At 38.7% G+C, this 23225-nt stretch overlaps 1 protein-coding gene across 7 annotated transcripts in view; it reads left to right on the top strand.

Annotated features, from left to right (window-relative positions):
• Nucleotides 1-23225, top strand: part of ADIPOR2 (adiponectin receptor 2) — a 104615-nt gene that overhangs the window by 26272 nt on the left and 55118 nt on the right. For 5 of the 7 annotated variants that reach the window (XM_047740446.1, XM_047740441.1, XM_047740444.1 and 2 more), the window contains exon 2: nucleotides 22950-23202. In XM_047740446.1, the coding sequence (XP_047596402.1) occupies nucleotides 23032-23202 (171 nt within the window). In that variant the 5' untranslated portion in view covers nucleotides 22950-23031. Of the gene's footprint in view, nucleotides 1-4475; nucleotides 4604-22949; nucleotides 23203-23225 lie in introns of all 7 variants that reach the window. The other 2 variants (XM_047740445.1, XM_047740442.1) reach the window with 2 other exon arrangements.

Below are 23225 nucleotides of genomic sequence, written 5' to 3'. Positions count from 1 at the left end.
CTCTGTTTTCCCTCCTGTTTTATAGTTTCATTTCTTACATTTAAGTCTAATTTATTTTGAGTTGATTTTTGTGTATGGTGTGAGATAATGGTCAAGTTCCATTCTTTTGCATGTGGATATCCAGTTTTCGCACCACCATTTATTGACGAGACCATTGTTACCTCATTGTGTGTTTTTGGCACTGTTGTTGAAGATCAGTTGACTGTAGTTGCTTGGGTTTATTTCTGGGCTCTATTTTGTTGCATTAATCTATGTCTGTTTTTATGCCAATACCATATGTTTTGATTACTGTAGCTTTGTAATGTATTTTGAAATCAGGAAGTGTGATACCTTTAGCTTTGTTCTTTTAGCTCAAGATTGGTTTGACTACTTGGAGTTCATTTTGGTACCATATGGATCTTAAGACTTTTTTTTCCTATTTCTGCGAAAAATGCCACTGGAATTTTGGTAGGATTGCCTTGAATTTGTAGATTGCTTTGGGTACTATGCACATTTAACAGTGTTAATTCTTCCAGTCCATGAGCATGGACTAACTTGCCATTTATTTGTGTCTTTTCAATTTCTTCCATCAATATCATAAGAGTTTTCAGTGTATAGATCTTTCACCTCCTCAGTTAAATTTATTCCTAAGTATTTCATCTTTTTTAAAGCTATTGTAAATGAGGCTGTTTTCTTAATATATTTTTTGATGCTTTAGTGCAATTAATTGATTTTTTTTTTGCATATTGGTTTTGTATCCTGCAAATTTACTGAATTTGTTTATTCTGACAGTTTTTGGTGGAGCCTTAATTTTTTTTTTTTTTTTTTTTTTAAAGATTTTGTCTATTTGGGCTAGAGAGAGAGAGAGTACCAGCAGGGGGAGGGGCTGAGGGAGAGGGAGAAGCAGACTTCCAGCTGAGCAGGGAGCCTGACATGGGGCTCCATCCCAGGACCCCTGGATTGTGATCTAAGCTGAAGGCTTGACTGACTAAGCCACTTAGGCACCCCTTTGCTGTTTTTTCTACACAAGATCTTGTCATTTACAAAAATATTTTATTTCTTTTCGGATTTGGATGGCTTTTTTTTTTTTTAAAGATTTTATTTATTTATTTGACAGAGATCACAAGCAGGCAGAGAGGCAGGCAGAGAGAGAGAGAGAGGAGGAAGCAGGCTTCCCGCCGAGTTGGGTTGACCCCTTTATTATTATATAATGTCTATCTTTTTTCATGGTTTTTAACTAAAAGTCTTTTTGTCTGGTATAATAAGTACAGCTACTTCTGCTCTTTCTTTCCTTTTTTTTTTTTTTCAAAATTTCAGGTTTGTATTTAAATTCTAGTAAGTTGGGATACCTGGGTGCCTGAATCGTTTAAGCATCTGACTCTTGATTTCTGCTCAGGTCATGATCTAAGGGTTGTGAGATTGAGCCCCAAAGTGGGTTTTATAATCAACATGGAGTCCACTTGAAATTCTCTATCTGCCTTTGCCCCTCGCCCTGCTTAGGTACTCTTTCAAAATAAAATCTTTTTTTTTTTTTTTAAAGATTTCATTTATTCATTTGACAGAGATCACAAGTAGGCAGAGAGGCAGGCAGAGAGAGAGGAGGAAGCAGGCCCCCCGCTGAGCAGAGAGCCCTATGCGTTGCTCGATCCCAGGACACTGGGATCATGACCTGAGCCGAAGGCAGCGGCTCAACCCACTGAGCCACCCAGGCGCCCCTCTTTTTATCTTTTAAGTATCTACTAGAGCTGTCTTCTTTTTGGTTGTATGAGGCTTACAGAAAAGCAAAACAGCTTATTTTAAGCTGATAACAACATATTCAACACTTGCCCATCCCATCTTTTATATTATTGATGTCACAATTTACATATTTTTATATTGGGTAGTCATTAGCAAAATATTGTAGCTATAGATATTTTTAATTTTTAAAAATTTTTAAAGATTTTATTTATCCATTTGAGAGAGCATGCGCACAAGAGGCGGGGAGGTGTAGAGAGAGTGAGAAGTAGACTGCCCCCCGGAGTAGGGAGCCTGATGCAGAGCTGGATCCCAGAACCCTGAAATCATGGCCTGGGTTGAAGGCAGACACCCAACCCCCTGAGCCACCCATGTACTTGTAGCTATACTTACTTTTTTTTTTTTTTTTTAAAGATTTTATTTATTTATTTGACAGAGAGAGATCACAAGCAGGCAGAGAGGCAGGCAGAGAGACAGGAGGAAGCTCTCTGCTCAGCAGGGAGCCCGATGCGGGACTCCATCCCAGGACTCTGAGATCATGACCTGAGCTGAAGGCAGCGGCTTAACCCACTGAGCCACCCAGGCGCCCCTATACTTACTTTTAATAGTTTTGTTTTTTAACTTTTATATTAGAGTTGAAAGTGATATGCACACCATCAGTACAATATTAGTCTGTATTTGAGTATATACTTGCCTTTGTCGATGAGTGTTACAGTTTTATATGTTTCCATGTTATTAATTAGTATCCTTTCATTTCAATTGGAAGAATTCTCTTTAACAATTCTTGAAAGGCAGGTGTGGTAGTGAGTAACTCCCTCAGCTTTTGTTTGGGGAAGTCTTTATCTCTTGTTTTGTGAAAGTTTCTTTTTTAAAAAAACTAATACTTTTTGTTTTTTAAAGATTTATTTATTTGACAAAGAGCACACGTAGGCAGAGTGGCAGGCAGAGGGAGAGGGAGAAGCAGGCTCGCTGATTAGCAGGAAGCCCAATGTTGGGCTCCATCCCAAGACCTTGGGATCATGACCTGAGCTGAAGGCAGACACTTAACCAACTAAGCCACCTAGATGCCCCAATATTGTTATTTTGTTTTTGTTTTTTTTTTCTTACTTTGAGCAATTTTAAATTGTTAGAAAAACTGAGTGGAAAGTAGAGAGAGTTCCCATATACCCGCTCTTATTCCCTCCAGTTTTCTCTAGTATTGTTATCATTCATTAGTGTAGTATATTTGTTATGGTTGATGTGCCAATATTGATATATTAACTATAAATTCCATAGTTTACAATAGGGTTTATTCTTTGGGTTGTGAAAATGTGTATGTATCCACCATTGCAGTATCATACCGAATAGTTTAACTGCCCTAAAAATACCCTGTGCTCCACCTATTCATCTCTCTCTCTCCCCTGAACACCTGTTAATCACTGATCTTCTTACTGTCTCCCTAATTTTCTCTTTTCTAGAATGTCTTATAGTTGAAATCATACAATGTGTAGCCTTTCAGATTGGCATTTTTCCATTAGCAGTATTTGTGTAAGTTTCCTTTATATAAATTTCTTTTCATGGTTTGATAGCTTGTTTCTTTTTATTACTGTGTAATATTTTGTTGTGTTGATGTATCACAGTTCATCCATTCACCTATGGAAGAATATCTTGCTTCCAACTTCTAGTAATCATGAATGAAGCTTCTATAAACCTTTGTGCAACTTTTTGTGTGGACCTAAGTTTTCAATTCATTTAGGTAAATTGCCTTTTTAACTTTTATACCTAGGCACACACATTTTTATATATCTGTAAAGCTTGTTTTTATTTAATTGTAATACACATTTTGTCTTGCTCTTTAATTTTAAGATACCGTAAACAGACCATATTTGTCCATTTTCTAAATGTACTTAATATTCTAATGAAAAAAGTGGATGTGGCTTCCCATTCTTTTGTTATTGGTTAATTGCTTTTTAATTTTTTCTCCCTAAAATAAAATGCTTTTGTGCATATAGATTTCCCCTTTTTATATTGCTTTAGTATATATTTCAAGGAGAAATTCCAAAGAATAGGGTTAGTAGGTCAAGAAGTCAAGGCCATTTTTTTAGGTAGTTCTTTATGTACTAGGACTGCAGATCCAGATCCTGTTCTGTGTACACTGGAGATTTACTATAGTTTATATTGCTATCCAGAAAACAGTAACACTGGTTATATGTATAATTCTGAGGTCTAACTTTTTTGTTTTTAAGCTTCTCAGTGGTTTCACTTAAGAAAGTGGTCATACTGGGTTCTTTTGAAAACACAAGGAATTAATGTATGTCATCTGGATCTTCTGTTCTTGATTATTTCAGAACTTTATGTAATAGTTTATTGAAGGCCTTAGATATAGTTTTGATACATGCTTAATTTCCTCTTATGATATAGTCTGAGTGTGCATTTAGTCTAGTTAAATAAGATTCTTTCACATATACTTCCTTTTATAGGCAGGGAAACATGCTTTCCTTGAGACAGCGTGCTCTTGGATATAGCCCTAAGGGTAATAATTAAACTCTTGAGACCTGCAGTAACTTCTTTTTTTGCAAGTTAACTACCAGTAGAATTACTGGATCAATTTTTTTTTTTTTTTGTAGGTCATAAAATTGGACTTTTTGAAGGTATATTTCAAATACAGAAATTTAAAGGTAGGAAAATACATTTCTAGCTAAACCATGTACCCTTATTTTTGGTACAAAAAATTTGGTCAGCGTTACTGTGCATATTTTTGGCCTGTTTTCATTTCTACTTAGGGCATCATGGCTGAATGGAGAAAGTGTGGAGGACCTGAGTTTGAATTCTGTTCTACTTACCAGCTTCGAGGCTTAGAGTTACCTGCTCAGCTTGTTTGAGCCTTAGACTCCTCAGCTGTAGAAGAGAAGTATTGAATCCTTGCAGTTGTTTTGAAGAATAAATCAGAGAATGGGTACTTGACAGCATGTGTTTATATTAAATAACATGTATTTATTTCTGTTTGAAATTGTGGTCTCCTTTTGTTAGATATTCAGTATCTAAATACTTTTTCTTTCAGCACACTTTTTTAAAAAAGATTTTATTTATTTATTTGACAGAGATCACAAGTAGGCAGAGAGGCAGGCAGAGAGAGAGGAAGGGAAGCAGGCTCCCTGCTGAGGAGAGAGCCCAATGTGGGGCTCGATCCCAGGACCCTGAGATCATGACCTGAGCTGAAGGAAGAGGCTTTAACCCACTGAGCCACCCAGGTGCCCCTCAGCACACTTTTTATAGTTCTTTTCATAATTCAGGGTTTTATTTTTTTATTTTTTTTTAAAGAGTGTTATTAATTTGTCATGTAGAAAATATGTGTTTGTTATCAGGCTTTCGGTTTTCTGCTGAATTGTGTTTCAAAACCAGTCAGTTCCTCCTAGAGTTGGTATGAAGTTGTCTTCATGGTGTTATTTATAATTTCCAAGTTTACCATATAGAAAGATGGGTTGTTAAAGAAACGCTGAAAAAGGACTACACCAGTGAGTTGTTTATTAGTCTTCCTGTAATGGAAGAAACACAGTTTGTTATACAAACTGACCTTCCTTCCTTCTTTCTTTAAAGATGTTATTATTTATTTATTTGCCAGAGAGAGAGAGCGTGTGTGAGCGCAAGCCAGCACAAGCTGGTGAAGCAGCAGACAGGAGAACCACGCTCCTCACTGAGCAAGGAGTCCAGTGTAGGACTCAGATGCTTAACAACTGAGCCACCCAGGCATCCTAGACTTATTCATTTGGGAGCACATGTACCTGGGGTTGGGGGGATGCAGGGGGGTGGGGTAGAAGGGAGAGGGAGAGAGAATCTTAAGTATGCTCCACAAGATCATGACCTGAGCCAAAATCAAGAGTCAAATGCTTTAATTGACCGAGCCACCCAGGTGCCCCTACAAACTGACTTTTTACTGACAGCATTACCCCTACTCTTTCTGTAGTCTTTTTTTTTTTTTTTAAAGATTTTATTTATTTATTTGACAGAGAGAAATCACAAATAGGCAGAGAGTCAGGCAGAGAGAGAGGAGGAAGCAGGCTCCCTGCTGAGCAGAAAGCCCCATGCGGGGCTCGAACCCAGGACCTGGGATCATGACCCGAGCCGAAGGCAGTGGCTTAACCCACTGAGCCACTCAGGCGCCCCCTCTTTCTGTAGTCTTACTTGGAATTGAGGATTTGGTCAGTGTCTTCTTAGAGTTGCCATATGTCAGATTCACTTTCTTTGATTATTTTTTCTATTCAAGGGTGGAAGTAAATATTAGGATATTATCAATACTTGATTTTAATGTGTTATTCCCTTATGGTCACACCTTAGTAAGTTTTATTTTCTGTTTTATTTATAAATTGAATTTAATTTTCCATGTTGGGCCAAAAAAAGGTCTAATTCTGTCATTTCTTGTTTTAGAGAAAACCAAAACAACTCCTTTTTCCCTCCCCAGGGAGTTCATATATATATGTATGTATGTGTATATATATATATATATATATATATATATATATATATATTTTTTTTTTTTTAAGATTTTATTTATTTATTTGACAGTAATAGATAGCGAGAGCAGGAACACGAGCAGGGGGAGTGGGAGAGGGAAGGCAGGCTTCCTGCTGAGTAGGGAGCCTGATGTGGGCTTGATCCCAGGACCTGAGCCTGAGCTGAAGGCAGACACTTAATGACTGAGCCACCCGGGTACCCTGGGAATTTGTATTTTTGTTCCTTTTTATTTTGTAAAGAGTGTATGGGAGAATTCCAGAGCCTAAAAGAATAAAATACTAAATAAGTAAATACGTGAATTCTCCAGCCTGGAGAAATCATCTTATCTAAGGTTGGTAGTTATGCTGATCCCTCCTTTCTCCCCAGGTGATGACCTTTTGGGGGTCAGTGAACTCTGCTACTCAAAACTATCTGGCAGCTTCATAGGCATGTTTATTAATGGAGTGGGTACAGTTAAGAGATTTTCTTCTGGTTGAATGATGAAGCCATTTTCGTGAATATTTTTCTCTATTTTGATCTGGGACTAAATTTCTGTATTCATATTCTTTTGAAAAGCAAAGGAATACTTTTCTTAAAATGGAAATTAATAGTTGCATTAATTAATAACAACAAAAAGTCCATCTTTGTTAAGTATATTTGGGGGCAGGTCACTTAAAAAAAAACAGCTTTTGGGGGCGCCTGGGTGGCTCAGTGGGTTAAAGCCTCTGCCTTCGGCTCTGGTCATGATCCCAGGGTTCTGGGATCGAGCCCCGCATCGGGCTCTCTGCTTGGCAGGCAGCCTGCTTCCTCCTTTCTCTCTCTGCCTGCCTCTCTGCCTACTTGTGATCTCTGTCTGTCAAATAAAAAACAAAAACAAAAACAAAACAAAACAAAAAAAACAGTTTTTGAGTGAGATATTCTCTTCAGTGCAAGATTTCTTTTTTAATTTTATATTGCCATAAAAATTCTTTTTAGGGGGATGACTTACATATAGGCTTTGGGGGGCAGTAATAGAGTTGAAAAGGAAAAAAATTTTAAAGATTTATTCTAGAGAGAGAATGAAAGAGTGTACAAGCTCAGGGAGAGGGACAGAGGGAGAAGCATGCTCCCCGCTGAGCAGAGAGCCAGCCCAGTTGTAGGGCTTCATCCCAGGACCCTGGAATCATGACTTGAGCCAAAGGCAGACACTTAACTGAGTCACCCAGGTGCCCCAGAGTTGAAAGGAAAATCCTAAGTTAGAGAATATGAATTCCTTCAGAAGACATTTGAAAATTTATTTTGTGTCAGGAAGTGTAACTTGGCTGTGAATTTAAAAGGTGATTAAAGTGCTGCTCTCTGTTCTTATACTTCTGCTCATACTCTAGTGGGAACAGTAGGTAAGTAAGGAAACAGTGGGTTGCTGCAGATGAAACCATGATAACACACAGAGGTAATTACCCTATCTTAGGATGCTTCCTGGAGGAGATGGGGATGGATACCTGACTGGAGTTCTGAAAAAGGAGAAAGTTAGTAAAATGAAAGTGGAGGTGGTTCCAGACCGCGTGCAACATAGAAGACACCTGGAGAGACGAGAGGGAGCTGAGTACATTGGGTAGTCTAGAATTTAGTGTACCTGAAGTGGCTTTCTGGTAAGGAGAAGATTGGATGCTTTTTGTGCTGCACTGAGGAGTTTTTACTTTATTCTGCAAGCTGTGAGCAGTCATTTTAAGATCTTAAGTAGGGGTGAGACATTACCTTGTTTTAACTTGAGCTTAATTAAATGGTTTTAAAAATTACAAATATAAAAATATAAGATTGTCTTGACATGGTGAAAGACTTGATGAAAATTTAAAGAATCAAAATCACACTCCACTATCTCAGTTCATTTCTTGTCTGCTGAAGGCTTTTATTTAGCTCAGGTGTTAGCAAACTTTTTTGGTCTCAGGGCTCCTTTATACTCTTAAACGTCAAGTACTTAATTCCATGTACAACCTTAATTCTCTTTTGACATGTTTCATAACATAGTTACAGGTTCCAGGGATTAAGTGTAGACATCTTTGGTGGTGGGAGACATTATTCTACTTTACCACCATCATTTACTTAACCTCTTTTTAGAATGATTGATTGAGCAAGGCAGAGGGAGACAGAATCCCAAGCAGACTCCACACTGGGCATGGAGCCTGATGAGGGGCTTGATCCCATACCCTGAGATCATGACTTGAGCTGATATCGAGAGTTGGACACTTAACCGACTGAGCCACCCAGGTGCCCCTACTTACCCTACATTTTAAAAAGAGAGGAATTTTTAGGCATAAGTTTCAGGTCTGACTTGGTTGCCAAACTTAATTCTTATCTCTAGATTGAAAATTTTCTTTTGAATACATACCCTTCTGTTTAACTTTTTCAAAAGGTAATTTAAGCCACTGTTTTCTGATATTCTGATAGCCATTTTCTTACTGACAAGGATTCCTCTCAATGCCTTTTGTATTTTCCATTTACCTAAGCTTGAGAAGAGGCAAAAAAAAAATTTTTTTTTTAAAGAGTTAAAAAACAAAGGTTACCATGTTGTGGTCATTGTTTAATGCAGAGAAAGAGGGCATCTGGAAACAGTTACAGAATTGTGACCTTGGATGGTTTTAAAAATTTTGTTTTGGGTCACTTGTTCCATTTTAGAAAATCTTTATTAAACTAAAATCTAATGGTGTTATGTTTTTCTGTATCTTGTTTCTGGTGCCTTCTGGCCACTCTTGGGTTAATAGGGGGATATGTCATTTGATCTGTCAATTTATATAATTTTTTTTTTTTTTTTTTTCAGTTTCCTTCATGGTGTGAGGAGAAATATAACTTAAGGAAGAATAGTGATTTTTTTAGGTTTGGTAAAGAAAGAGTTCTTCAGGATAGAATAAACCCAAATTGTGACACCTTTTTATTCTGCTATTTGCATAGTTTTGTAGATGGAGATAGATGAACATATTTGCAGTCTAAGCATTGGGATGCTATATTAATCATTGCTCTGTAGGGGAAACCCCTGGAGATTTCTTCATCTGTAAAATGGATATGATAAATTTTCTGTTTTAGGGTAGGGTTGTGAAATGTAGCCTGCAGGCTCATGAGCTAAGAATGGTTTTTACATTTTTGAATAGTTTTGAAAAGTTATTTTGTGACATATGAATGTAAATGATATGACATGAACATTTCAGTGTCCACGAATAAAACTTAATTCGTATACAGCCATACCCATTCACTTACATATTGTCTAAGGGCAATTTTGCACCATAGTGTCAGAGTTAAGTAGCTGTACCAGATGCCTTTTATGGCCTGCAAAGTCTAAAATGTTTACTATCAGAACTTTTACAGAAAAAGTTTGTTGATCCTGCCTGAGGGTCCTGAACACTGACTAGTTCTTGTATGCTCTTGAAGCTGTTTCCCCAGATTGCTTATTAAGTGGTTAAAAATTAAATGGTCAATGACTATCTAAAGGGCCTTTATGATGTCTACTACTAGAGATAAACATTGATATGTAATTTATTTTCATTTATTTCTGAAGAAATGTGCTACTGTTGAAAGGCAGGTGTATTCATTTGCTAGGGCTTCCATAAATACCACAGACCGGGTGGCTTAAACAACAGAAATTTATTTTCCCATAATTGTGGAGGCTAGAGGCCCAACACCAAGGTGTTGGCAGTTTTGGTTTCTCCTGAGGTCTCTCTTCTTGGCTTGTAGACCGTTTGTTTATTGCTGTGTCCTCACATGGCCTTTTTTCTATGCATGTGCATCTCTGGTGTCTTCCTCTTTTTATAAGAATACTAGTCATATTTGATAAGGGCCCTGCCATTATGAATTTACCTCATTAATAGCCCTGTCATCAAATTTAGTACTCAACATTCTTTTTTTTTTTTTTTTTAAAGATTTTATTTATTTATTTGACAGACAGAGATCACAAGTAAGCAGAGAGGCAAGTAGAGAGAGAGAGAGGGGAAAGCAGGCTCCCTGTTGAGCAGAGCGCCAGACGTGGGGCTTGATCCCAGGACCCTGGGATCATGACCTGAGCCGAATGCAGAGGCTTTAACCCACTGAGCCACCCAGGCGCCCCAGTACTCAACATTCTAAAGTACTTGGAGTTAGGGCTTTAACATGAATTTTGGGAGACAGAGTTCAGTCCATGACACCAAAGAATTTCTTTCTTTCTTTCTTTTTTTCTCAAGATTTTATTTTATTTATTTGACAGAGATCACAAGTAGGCAGAGAAGCAGGCAGAGAGAAAGGGGGAAGCAGGCTCCCTCCCGAGCAGAAAGCCCGACGTGGGGCTCGATCCCAGGACCCCAAGATCATGACCTGATCCGAAGGCAGAGGCTTTAGCTCACTGAGCCACTCAGGTGCCCCAGGATTGATTGATCAATTGATCGATTGATTTCTTTCTTTCTAAGATTTAAAAAATTAATTTGAGTGGGTATGTGCACATGTTGGGGGGGTTGGGGACAGAGGGAGAGGGAGAAGCAAATTTCCACTGAGTGGGGAGCCAGAAGCGGGGCTCAATCCTAGGATCCCAAGATCATGGCCTGAGCTGAAGGCAGATACTTAACCTACTCAGCCACTCAGGTGACCCAGTACCAAGGAATTTCTAATGGAAGCTTCATTTAATCATCAGGTAAAATTTGAGGATGTACTACATGACAGGCACTGTTAGAGATAATGTGTGGTGAACAGGACAGATAAGGTTTGCATTTTTGGAACTGATGGTGTAGTGGGGGAAGATAGATAATAAAAAAGGAAACAAGTAGGAGCGCCTGGGTGGCTCAGAGGGTTAAGCCTTTGCCTTCGGCTCAGGTCATGATCTCAGGGTCCTGGGATCGAGCCCCACATCGGGCTCTCTGCTCAGCGAGGAGCCTGCTTCCCCCTCTCTCTCTGTCTGCCTCTCTGCCTACTTGTAATCTGTCTGTCAAATAAATAAATAAAATCTTTAAAAAAAAAAAAAAAAGGAAACAAGTAAAAATATGATTTCTGGGGCTCCTGGGTGGCTTAAATGGTTAAGCATCTGCCTTCAGCTCAGAGGTCCTGGGATTGAGCCCCACACTGGGCTCCTTGCTTTGTGGGGAGCCTGTTTCTCCCTCTCCCTCTACTATTCCCCCTGCTTGTGCTCTCTCACTCTCTGTCAAATAAATAAAATGATTTCAGAGAGTGGTAAGTGCTATGAAGGAAATTAAACAGTGTAAAGTGCTATCAGTGACTGGTATGGAGGGTGGGGTAATGTTGTGTTAGGTAAGGATGGTCGTGTAAGTGTTTTTGGAAAAGGTGACTTTAGGGACCAGGTCTTTTTTCAGGTCTTGATGACTCTCAGGATTGGTATAGACAAGGATCAGAAGAATAACTGAACAGGTTAGGGAGCTTTATGAGTTAAATTGCAGAGGTTGATAAGGACCAAATCATGAAGGGCCATGTGGAGACTATGGAAAAGATTTTGGTTTTCTTTTGCACAAGGAATAAAATATACTGGAGGTATTTTAGCGGGGATAATTGGTATGATTTTTCTGTTTGAAAGAACACTTTGTATAGACTGCAGGTTTGAGAATAGAAACAAGGAGACCCATTAGGGGATTATCAAAACCCATTAGGGGATTATCTTCTTGGTTAGAGATACCGATAACCTGGCCTAAGAAGTGATAGAGAAAAGGAAAAGAAAAGAATTTGAGAGGTATTTTGGAGGTAAAATCTGTAGCATTTGCTAATGGGTTGGATATAGGAATTTGGGATAAGGGAGAAATATCTTTAGCAATAATGTGTAATACTGTCCACTAGGGCTAGTAAATCTGTGTATTTAGCAAATTGATTGCTGTATGAGCAAGTTGGAGAATATAACTTGGAAAGTTAAAGCCTTAAATCATTAAGTAGGAAAACATAAGGCAAATACACAGTGGTTTGGTTTAATTCAGTGTCCCAGCTGACAGGCTTACAACTATTTGAAAATAGGGAATGTAGGAAATTCATAGGGAATTCATAGTTTGCCAGAAAGTGTGCCTTTGGGACAAATAACTTGTCTGGAACTAAAAAGCCCTGGACACTCTTACAAAAAAATAAATGTCAGGTTTGATGGAATGACTATGAATGCCATTAAGTGATTTTCTTTAGAGCTAAAGCTCTTTATTGCAAGGTAAATATTTTTAAAGTGGAGCAGCCCTTAGGTGAAAGTTGGTATGATATGTTAACATAATGATAGGTAAAGATGAACTACCTAGATGAACTAGGTTAAGACTGTCTTTTTGGGAATTTAAACATTCTCTACCAAGAATTTGAACTTAGTAGGGGAGTCAGAGTTGTGAGTTCTGGATCTGATTTTTTTTTTTTTTCAAAGACTTTATTTATTTATTTGACAGATCACAAGTACGCAGAGAGGCAGGCAGAGAGAGAGGGGGAAGCAGGCTCCCTGCTGAGCAGAGAGCCCAATGTGGGGCTCCATCCTAGGACTGTGAGATCATGACCTTGAGCTGAAGGTGGAGGCTCAACCCACTGAGCCACCCAGGTTCCCCTGGATCTGATTTTTGCTATATATTTTTGTGGTTAGATCTCCACCTCTGAGGCTCAGGTCCTCTATCCATAAGATAGGCATCTAATAGAAGACATTCAGGGACATAGTAATTCAGAAATCTGAAAAATAGAATGTACAAAAGTAAGGCTAATATAATAATAGCAACCTTCTTTATTTCAAGATGACCAAGTTTTGTTTTCCTTTCCTTGTGAAGAGTTAGAAATTAAAGGATTTAGTAGTGTTACTTTCTTATTTAGGGAGAATATAGCAATTCTAAAAGCATTTGCAAAGGATAGCTCTTTGAGAATCACTTAAAAAACTTGCTTGTGGAAAGAGATTTTATTTATTTTTTTTCCTTTTTTTTTTTTTTTTTAAGATTTTATTTATTTGACAGAGAGACATCACAAGTGGGCAGAGAGGCAAGCAGAGGGAGAGAGAGAGAGGAGGAAGCAGGCTCCCCGTGGAGCAGAGAGCCCGATGTAGGACTTGATCCAGGACCCTGAGATCATGACCTGAGCTGAAGGCAGAGGCTTAACCCACTGAGCCACCCAGGTGCCCCAGAGATTTTATTTATTTTTTTTTAAAGATTTTATGTATATATTTGAGAGAGAGATAGCAAGAGAGAGTACAAGCAAAGTGGAGGGGGTTGCGGGGAGAGGGAGAAGTAGTCTCCTTGCTGAGCAGGGAGCCTGACACAGAACTTGATCTTGATCCTGATCATGACCCGAGCTGAAGGCAGAGGCTTAACCAACTGAGCTACCCAGGTGTCCCAGAAAGGGATTATATTATGACAGTCCAAAGTTTGTCACATGGCATTAGCAAACAGTAGCTTATATTCTGTGAGACATGTAACTCAGCTATCCACATACTGTTGATATGCGTTATTTGGAAATGTTAAAACTAAAAATCATTTTCAGTGATTTGTCTCTATAAAGGTCTGGCTTAAGAGAGCTGTATGTGATAAACAGGCTATACTATATACAAGAATTATATGTATAAAATAGTTTAACTCCTTTAATTCTGTCATTGTGTGTGTATGAGGGATGAGACTTACTACTCATGTAAAATCAACGTAAAAAAAATGTAAAAATGCAAAATACCACATCAACAGAATGAAGGAATAAAACATGCACATCACAAATGATGCAGAAAAAGCATCTGACAAAATTCAGTGCCCTCTCATGATAAAGACACTCCGTAAAATAGGAACAGAAGAAAACCTTCATAGAAGTCATATGGGAAAAAAAACCCCATAGCAAACATCATACTCAATAGTAAAGACTGAAAACTCTTCCTCTAAGATCAGAATTTTGTACTTCATATATCTGTTCTAAGATAAATTTAATAAATTTAAAGATTAGCAAATAATGAAATTAATCCCAAGCTCTGAATATAGTGTTTTATTACCAAAAGCATTAAGTATAAGCACCTTTTAAAAATTTCCAAGGATTTGGAACATAGCAAGAAATTAAGTATTCCTTTCTGCATTTCAGTACAGTGTCCTTCTTTATCTTTTTTTAAAAATTTTCCTTATTTGTTCATGAGAGACAGAGGGAGTAGAGGCAGATGGAGAAGCAAGCTCCCCGGGAAGGAAGGAGCCGGATGCGGGACTGGATTCCAGGACCACGGGATCATGATCTGAGCTGAAGGCAGATGCTCACTTGACTGAGCCACCCAGGCCCCCCATCCTTCTTTATCTCTTAAAATCTTTTTTTGATGTAAAGTCTGTTCTGTCTAGTATCAGTACAGCCATTCCTGCACTCTGTTGGTGTTTGTGTGAAATATCTTTTCCTATCCTTTGACTTTCAGCCTGTTTGTGCTATTTTCTATATACCCAGTAGCTTTTTTTGTTCCTTCCTGCATTCCTGTTTGTGTTTGTTGATTAACAACAACAAAAACATGCAGTGATTTGCAGTGCATTGTTTAAATTCCTTAATGTTGGGGATGCCTGGATGGCTTAGTCGGTTAGGTGGCTGCTTTTGGCTCAGGTCATGACCCCAGGGTCCTGGGATCAAGTTCTGCATTGGGCTTCTTGCTCAGTGGGGAGTCTGTTTCTCCCTCTGCCTGCAGCTTTACCTGCTTTTACTCTTTCTCTCTCTGACAAATAAGTAAATAAAACCTTTTAAAAAAAAGTTACAGTAGTACTAGCTGTTAAACCAACAATAGTTTTTTTCCTTTGAATGTATTAGTTTCTTGGGACATGGGTGGCTCAGTCAGTTGGGCATCCGGCTGTTGATTTTGGCTCAGGTCATGATCCTTGTCCTGGGATTGAGCCCTGCACTGGGCTCCATGCTCAGTGGGGAGTCTCCTTGCGGATTCTCTCCCTCTCTCTTTGTCCCTCGCACTCACAAGCACGTGTGCTCGCCTGCTCTCTCTCTCTCTCAAACCAATCTTAAAAGAATGTATTAGTCTCTTAAATCACATAGAAAATGAATACAGTTACAAACCATTTATAATTATTTATAATTTTTTATTTTTCTGTATAGTTTTAGAGTATTATCTAGTTCCTTTTCATTTCACCTTGTAGAATTCCCTTGCAGGGCAGGTCTAGTGATCACAGACCACTTCAGCTTTGTTTATTTGCATATGTCTTGATTTCTCCCTCACTTCTGGAGGGTAGTTTTGCTGGATGTAGGAGTATAGGCTGACGGTTTTTAAGAGGAGGTAATTAAGAGGACATGACCAGTAGCTGACCTGTATGCCAAACCTGGGCATTTGGAGGTTTCTCACCCCCGTCTTATGTTCTTAAACTTTTCATGATTTCTGGAAGACCTTTGAGGGTCTCTTCATTCTACTTCTTTTCTTTCTGTCTTTTGGTTTGCATAAGGTCTTATCGATATCCAAGTTTGCTTATTTTTTGTTCTGCAATTCTGTTATGCCCATCTAATGACTTTTAAGTTTGTTATTATACTTTTTAATACCATAATTTCTGTTGGACTATTTTTTCTAATTTGTCTCTATTGATATTTTCTGATGTGACATTGTTGTTAAGTTTTTATTATTTAAGTAATCTCTAAACAGTGTCAGGCTCAAACTCATGACCCATGAGATCAAGAGTCAGGTGCTCCTCCACCTGAGCTCGCTGATGTGACTTTGTTATCGTGCCTTCCTTCACTTCTTTAGTCATAATTTCCTTTAGTTGTATGAGCATATATATAATGGCTACAGTATAGTCTTTATTTGATAAATCTGACATCTAGTCTTTCTCACATATTTTCTGTTGCCTATTTTTTTCCCCCTCGTGTAGTGACGAGAACTTTGGAGACTTACTCTTTTACCTTTTCCTTGTGTTGAGAACTTTGAAGATTTACCCTTTTAGCAACTCTCAAAGATACAATACAGTTTTATTAACTATAGTTAATATCTGTACATTATATCCCCAGGACTGTACCTTTTGATCACCTTTGTCACCCATTTTTTTTTCTCTTTCTTCCCCATTAGTGGATATACTTTCCTGTTTCTTTGCATGCCTCCTAATTTTTTATTGGATACTGGACCTTTTAGATAATGTAGCAACTCTAGGTACTGGACCCCCTCTTCCAGTGTTTGCTCTTTGCTTGTTAACTTGCCATGTTAACGGATTAGTGACGGATTGTTTTAGTTCATGTCTTTCCCCGTTAGTGTTCAGCTTCTGATATTGTTTCTCAGGGAGGTATATTTTTGGATATGCCCATAAGGGTTGGGTTCTCTTTTTTCTGTGTCCCTGAACACACTCAGCTGTTAAAAACTTCATTAATTGCCAGCTAATTGCCCTAATGATTTTAAGAATGCCCTGGACTATAATGGTTCTGCAGACTAAACCCATCAAATTCCAGCTCCTGGGTTTCTGGGTTTTAGTGTTTAATTCTTGTTAGACACCAGGAGAACTCCTACCAGTAATCTTATTCCCCCGTTGTCTTTTGCAAACTAACCTGCCTAGAGTTCGGTTTTTTCTTTTCCGATTTTTGGAGGCAGGGGAGCGCAGAGGGAGAGGAGAGAGAGAATTACCTTAAGCAGGATCCATGCCCAGTGCAAAGTCTGAGGTGGAGCTGAATCTCACAACCCTAAGATCATTCCCTGAGCTGAAATGAAGAATTCTATGCTTAGGACGCCTGCATGGGTCAGTAAGTTAAGCATCTGCCTTCAGCTTGGGTCATGATCCCAGGGTCCTGAGATCGAGTCCCATATTGGACATATTTGCATATCTTGCTCAGCAGGGAGCCTGTGCTGCTCCCCTGCTGTGTGCCCCCCTTCTGACAAATAAAATCATTAAAAAAAAAAAAAGTTGATGCTTGACTGACAGAGCCACCCAGGTACCCCTAGTTTGGTCTATATCTTGATTCTGCTCCAATATTTCCACTGTTTTTAAAATGCCTTTAGACTTCTTCACCCTGCCTTGCAAATAAAGTTAAGCCTTTTGGGAAGAGATTAGGCATACCTGCCCATCCGCTTCCTGCTTCTTTCCCCCAGCCAAAAGGTGGGCTCTGGAGATAAGGGGATGGACAATGACAAGTTCCTTTCTGAGTAATAGCTGCACTCTGAGATGGGTGCTTGGTGGGCCAGTGGACATTGGTCTTGGGTCCTCTCAGCTTGCTTCTCCTGGTGTAGGACCTCCACCTCATGAGCTGGGTCAGGAATGATCAGTGCCCTGGTATTGTCAGCATAACATGGTCAAGTAGCAGTTGCCTCAATTCTGTACGTAGGGCTAATAGGAGGAAGAGCGCCCCTACTTGTAAACTGTTTATCTGGGATTAGCCTTGGCAATAGGTACCAGAGGTAGAATGAGAAATATTGATGTCCTCCTATTCCTCCCAACCTCATCTGGGTGCTGGAGGCCAAGGGGCCCTTTGTTTTTGACTGCAGGAATCTGGAGTAGATTCTCTGCTCCTCTGAGTTGGGGGCAGGGGGGGGGGGGAAGAGAGACATCTTGGTTCAGAGACCATTGACTTTTTGCTTCTCTTACTGAATTTTCATAGGTAATCTTGAATGTTTCTTTATTTGCTGTTTACCTCTGGGTAAACTTTAGGACTATTTCCAGAGGCTTTTAATGTTTTGTTTTAGTTTTTATCATTTTTATTGGGGAGCATGTTAGCAGAGCTGCTCACACTGTCATGCCAGAAGTCATTCTCTTGTTCTTACTGTGTTTTTTTTTTTTTAATATTTTATTTGTTTATTTGACAGCTAGAGAGAGAGCACAAGCAGAGCGGCAGGGAGAGGGGGAGAGAGAGAAGCAGGCTCTCTGCTGAGCAGGGAGCCCGATGCGGAGCTTGATCCCAGGACCCTGGAATCATGACCTGAGCCGAAGGCAGCTGCTTAACCAACTGAGCCACCCGGGCGCCCCTGTTCTTACTGTTTTTTTTTTTTTTTTTTTTTTTTAAGATTTTATTTATTTATTTGGCAGTGAGATCACAAGTAGGCAGAGAGGCAGGCAGAGAGAGAGGTGGAGGCAGGCTCCCCGCTGAGCAGAGAGCCCGATGCGGGGCTCCATCCCAGGACCCTGGGATCATGACCTGAGCCGAAGGCAGAGGATTAATCCACTGAGCCACCCAGGTGCCCCCTTACTGTTTTTTATTTTAACCATTCTGATTAAGCTTGTGGCAATAGCTCATTTTGGTTTTAATTTGCATTTTCCTGACGGCTAATGACATTGAACATCTTTTCTTGTGATTATTTGCCATTCATATATCCTCTGGCCTGTTCCTGTCATTTGTCCATTTTCTAGTTGGTTGGAGTGTTTTTTTTGTACTGTTGGATTTTTGAGTTCTTTATATAGTTTATTTATTTATTTTTTTTAGCTTTTATTTATTTATTTGACACAGAGAGAGAGAGATCACAAGTAGGCAGAGAGGCAGGCAGAGAGAGAGAGGGAAGCAGGCTCCCTGCTGAGCAGAGAGCCCGATGTGGGGCTCGATCCCAGGACCCTGAGATCATGACCCGAGCCGAGCAGAGGCTTAACCCACTGAGCCACCCAGGCGCCCCCTTTATATAGTTTAGATAATAGTTGTTGGATATGTGATTTACAAATATTTTCTCTCTTTCTACAACTTATCTGTTCAACTTCTTAGTAGAGGGCTTCACAGAAAAGTTAATTTTGATGCAGTCCAATTTATTTTTTTTCCAATTTATTTATTATGGGTCTTTTGGTAGCTCTAGATTATGAAGGTTTTCTTCTGTGTTTTTTTTTTTTTTAAATAAAATATGCTTCTGCATTTTATATTTAAGAGCATTATCGGGGAACCTGGGTGGCTCAGTTGGTTAAGCCTCTGCCTTCAGCTCAGTTCATGATCTCCAGATCCTGGAATCAAGGCCCATGTCAGGCTCCCAGCTCAACGGGGTGTCTGCTTCTCCCTCTACCTCTCCCTCTCACTGCTTGTGCTCTTTCTTTGTCTCTGTATCTCTCTCAAATGAATAAATAAAATCTTTAAAAAAGAAAAAAAGGCCATTATCCATTTTGAGCTAACTTTTGTATAACGTGAGGTTTAAGCTGAAGGCCTCTCTTTTTTCTTTTTTTTTCTTTTTTTTGGGGGGGGATGGGGGTGGCTCTCAATATTTGTTAATAAGGCTGTCCTTCCATTAAATTGCTTTTGCAGGGATGCCGGGTGGCTCAGTCAGTTAAGCATCTGCCTTCAGCTCAGGTCATGATCCCCGGGTCCTAGGATCGAGTCCCACATCGGGCTCGTTCCTCAGTGGGGAGCCTGCTTCTCCCTCTGCCTGCTGCTCCTTCTGCTTGTGTGTGTTCACACTCTGTTTCTCTGACAAATAAATAAATACATAACAATTATAAAAAAATAAATTGCTTTTGCATATCTTTAAAATAAGAGTTAGGTGTATTTGTGTGTCTACATTTTGGATCTCTTGTTTTGTTCCATCAGTCATTTCCTCTGCCATTATCAAACTGTCTTGACTGCTGTAGCTGTATAATAGGCCTTCATTTTAGATAGAGGGATTTTTCTCACTTTATTGTTTTTCAAGGTTGTTTTTGGTAGACCCTGTGCCTTCCATATAGATTTGAGAGTAAGCTTGCCATTATCTTGTTTTGATAGGAGTTGCATTTAAGCCTATAGAAAATTTGGGGAGAATTGATATTATTAAGTCTTCCAGTCTATGAATATGGTATGTTGCTGTTTTTGTTCATTGACATTTTGTAATTTTTTTTTTAAGATTTTATTTATTTATTTGACAGACAGAGATCACAAGTAGGCAGAGAGGCAGGCAGAGAGAGAGGGGGAAGCAGGCTCCCTGCTGAGCAGAGAGCCCCATGCGGGGCTCGATCCCAGGACCCTGGGATCATGACCTGAGCCGAAGGCAGAGGCTTAACCCACTGAGCCACCCAGGCACCCTGACATTTTGTAATTTTTGGCAAACAGATTCTGTACGTACTTTGTTAAGTGTATACTTGAGAATTTAATTTTGTTGGGAGTAATTTTAAATGGTTATTTTTCTAAGTCTCAGTTTCCACATTTTTTTTTTTAAAGATCTTTTTTTTTATTTTTTTTTTATTTGACAGATCACGAGTAGGCAGAGAGGCAGGCAGAGAGAGAGAGGAGGAGGAGGCAGGCTCCCTGCTGAGCAGAGAGCCCGATGTGGGACTCGATCCCAGGACCCTGAGATCATGACCTGAGCTGAAGGCAGAGGCTTTAACCACTGAGCCACCCAGGCGCCCCAGTTTCCACATGTTTATTTAAAAGTGATTGATATTTGAATGTTGATAATCTGTAAGCATTGCAGAACTATATTATTAGTCCCAGTTTTTGTAGATCTTCATTAGCATTTTAAGGTTTGCTTGAAGCATTTTACCCTTTTACCCTATTGTGTATTAATTTTTTCTGTAGTAATCAAATATTATGGGATGCAGGCTGTTATCCATTGATAAATTTTTTCATGATTTTTTCCTAGTTGATTCTGTTGGGTTTTTAGCTAAGGCATCATATAATCTGTAAGTAGTTAAAAGAGTTTTTTAATCCTCATTTTCACCACTTATATAATTATCTGAAACCGCCAGGACAGAGTTAAATAATGGTGAGGAAGGACACCTTTACCTTAACTGTAATTTTACCTTAGACCTTAGTATCAATGCTTTTGATTTCAAAGCATTGCATTCAGGAGCAATTCATTTTATCTATAGTAGAATGCAAATTAACTAAAATGTATAGTACATTACAGTTGTTGAGTGTTTTAGGATTGGGAGGCTTTTGTTAAATCTTTAGCAACCTGAAGGCTGACATAATGCTTTCTTCTTCAATAATCTTATTATTGAAACTAAAACGTTGTGGTACTTTGTATATACAAAGTAGTGAATAGAACTAAAATTTTTTGATTGAAGATTTTACAGTGCCTTATTTTGTTTATTCTTTTACTTGTAAATTTAGAAAGCGTTGCTGATAGGAATGTATATTGATCTCTCAGGCCTTTCCTGGAAATTGATTTTCTTCTTTTTATTTTAAGATGAATCCTTTACAAATTCTTTCAGAAAATTTATTTCTTGTTATTTGCTTGCTTTTTCTGAGTTGCAGATTACAAAACAATTCTAACTAATAGAATATTCCATTAATATTCTCATAAATGAACAACACTCCTATATATAAACTATAGCATAGTTTATAAGGTTTGGAGATCCTTAAAGATTTGTGTTTGTTCTTGATCCACAAACTTTGAAAGCCCTTGGAGAAGTCCTGCAGCAAATTCACATGATTGTATGAAACAAACAGTTGGCTGATTTTTAGTCTAATTTGAATTCTAGGGCTGATTCTTAGTCTTTGTGTGTGTGTGTGTGTGTATAAAACACCAAATACCCATTTTACCCTCATTTTATGCTATCCAGGCCCTCCCACTCTGCCTTACTCCTCCTTTCCTCCAGGAAGAACTTTGAATCTCATGGGCTTTTATGCATAACACATACCCTGGCTTCTTCTATTTATTTTTCTAGTTGGATTGGCTGTGATAATGACCTTATTAGGATATGTGACCACATGTCTAAGTTAAGCTTTTGTACTGTGAGTTTAAGAGGTAGAGGGCCAAAGACGTGAAATAATTGAACTCCAAGGACTTACTACAGCCTAATTTAGAGATAGAGTGATGATTTCTGAGAGTTTTACCACTCAAGAACATTTAAATGTTATCTGTCAAATATTCATTAAACATTTAGTGATAGCACTTTCTGGGAACTTAAGGAGTGTAAAAGAAGTATATGCTTCAGTCCTGAGTTTCTGGCCTTCCAGGTTAGTCTAGTTAGAATTCAAAACAACTCAAATATTGAAATGTCAGACAGTTAAGGAACTTAAATGCAAAACATTACAAATAATATGTGCTATGAAAGTCAGAGACTTTGTCCTGTTTATTTCCTCCAAAGTATGGTGAATTTTGGTTTCCTCACCTAAAAAGTAGATAATTCAAATATACCCTTTGAGGTCATTGTGATGTTTAAATGAGACTGGGTATGTAAGACCCAGATATTATGCATAAAATCCACAAATTCTTTCTGCAGTTTGGCCTGGTTTTAGTTGAAAAAGTGATGTATTGTAAATTGGTATATTTGAAGTAGTAATGGCATATTGTAAAATGATATATTGTAAAAAAAAAATGCAGGCAGAACAAAATGAAAAGTTTTCTCACTTCAGACCTTAGAAGTGAGAACTTTGGTACCAAGAGCACAGTTTTGTATACTTTATAGTAATTATTCTGTGTATGTATACAATTATACTTTTATAACTTTTGGGAACAGTATACATGTTGTCTTGTATCCTGATTTTTAAAAAAATTGATTTTGACCATCTTTCCTGTGAGCAAATATAGATATTTTATACATTGTTTTATTCTTTTTTTTTTTTTTTTTTTTAAGATTTTCTTGTTTTATTTGACAGAAGGAGAGACAATGAGAGAGGGAACACAAGCTGGGGGGAGTGGGAGAGGGAGAAGCAGTCTTCTCCCTGAGTAGGGAGCCTGATGTGGGGCTGGATCCCATGATCCTGGGGTCATGACCTGAGCCAAAGACAGAGGCTTAACTGACAGAACCACCCAGGTGCCCCATGAGCCGGAGGAGGGGCAAAGGGAGAGGGAGTAGCAGGCTCCCTGCTAAGCAGGGAGTCCTAGGACTCTGGGATCATGACTTGAGCTGAAGGCAGATGCTTAACTGACTGAGCCACCCAGGCTCCCTGTTGCATTATTTTTAATGATTGCTGGGTATTCTATTGTTTGAGTGTATTATAATATAACCTTATGTCTTCCCCCAGCACTCATTTAATGTGTTTATTTAAAATATATTAATTTACAACTTTCTTCTCCTTAGGGTCAAATCACTATCCAGAAAGTCCATACTCCCAGAAGGGACAGAAAGAAAGACCTCTTTGAAAGAAAGGCTTGGGTATCCCATGAACCAGACAGCAGAAAACCGATTGGGGTGCAGCAGGACTCCAGAGCCAGATATAAGGCTCAGAAAAGGACACCAACTGGATGGTACAAGGAGAGGTGATAATGACAGCCACCAAGGAAGTTTGGAACCTGTTTTAGATGCATCTGTTCTTTCTTCTCATCATAAAAAAGTAAGTTAAAGAGAAGGATGATA

This window comes from Lutra lutra, chromosome 8 (genome assembly GCF_902655055.1).
Source record: "Lutra lutra chromosome 8, mLutLut1.2, whole genome shotgun sequence".
Lineage (NCBI taxonomy): Eukaryota > Metazoa > Chordata > Mammalia > Carnivora > Mustelidae > Lutra > Lutra lutra.
Note: the sequence above shows the minus strand (reverse complement) of the source record. Positions and strands in the feature narration are given on the sequence as shown.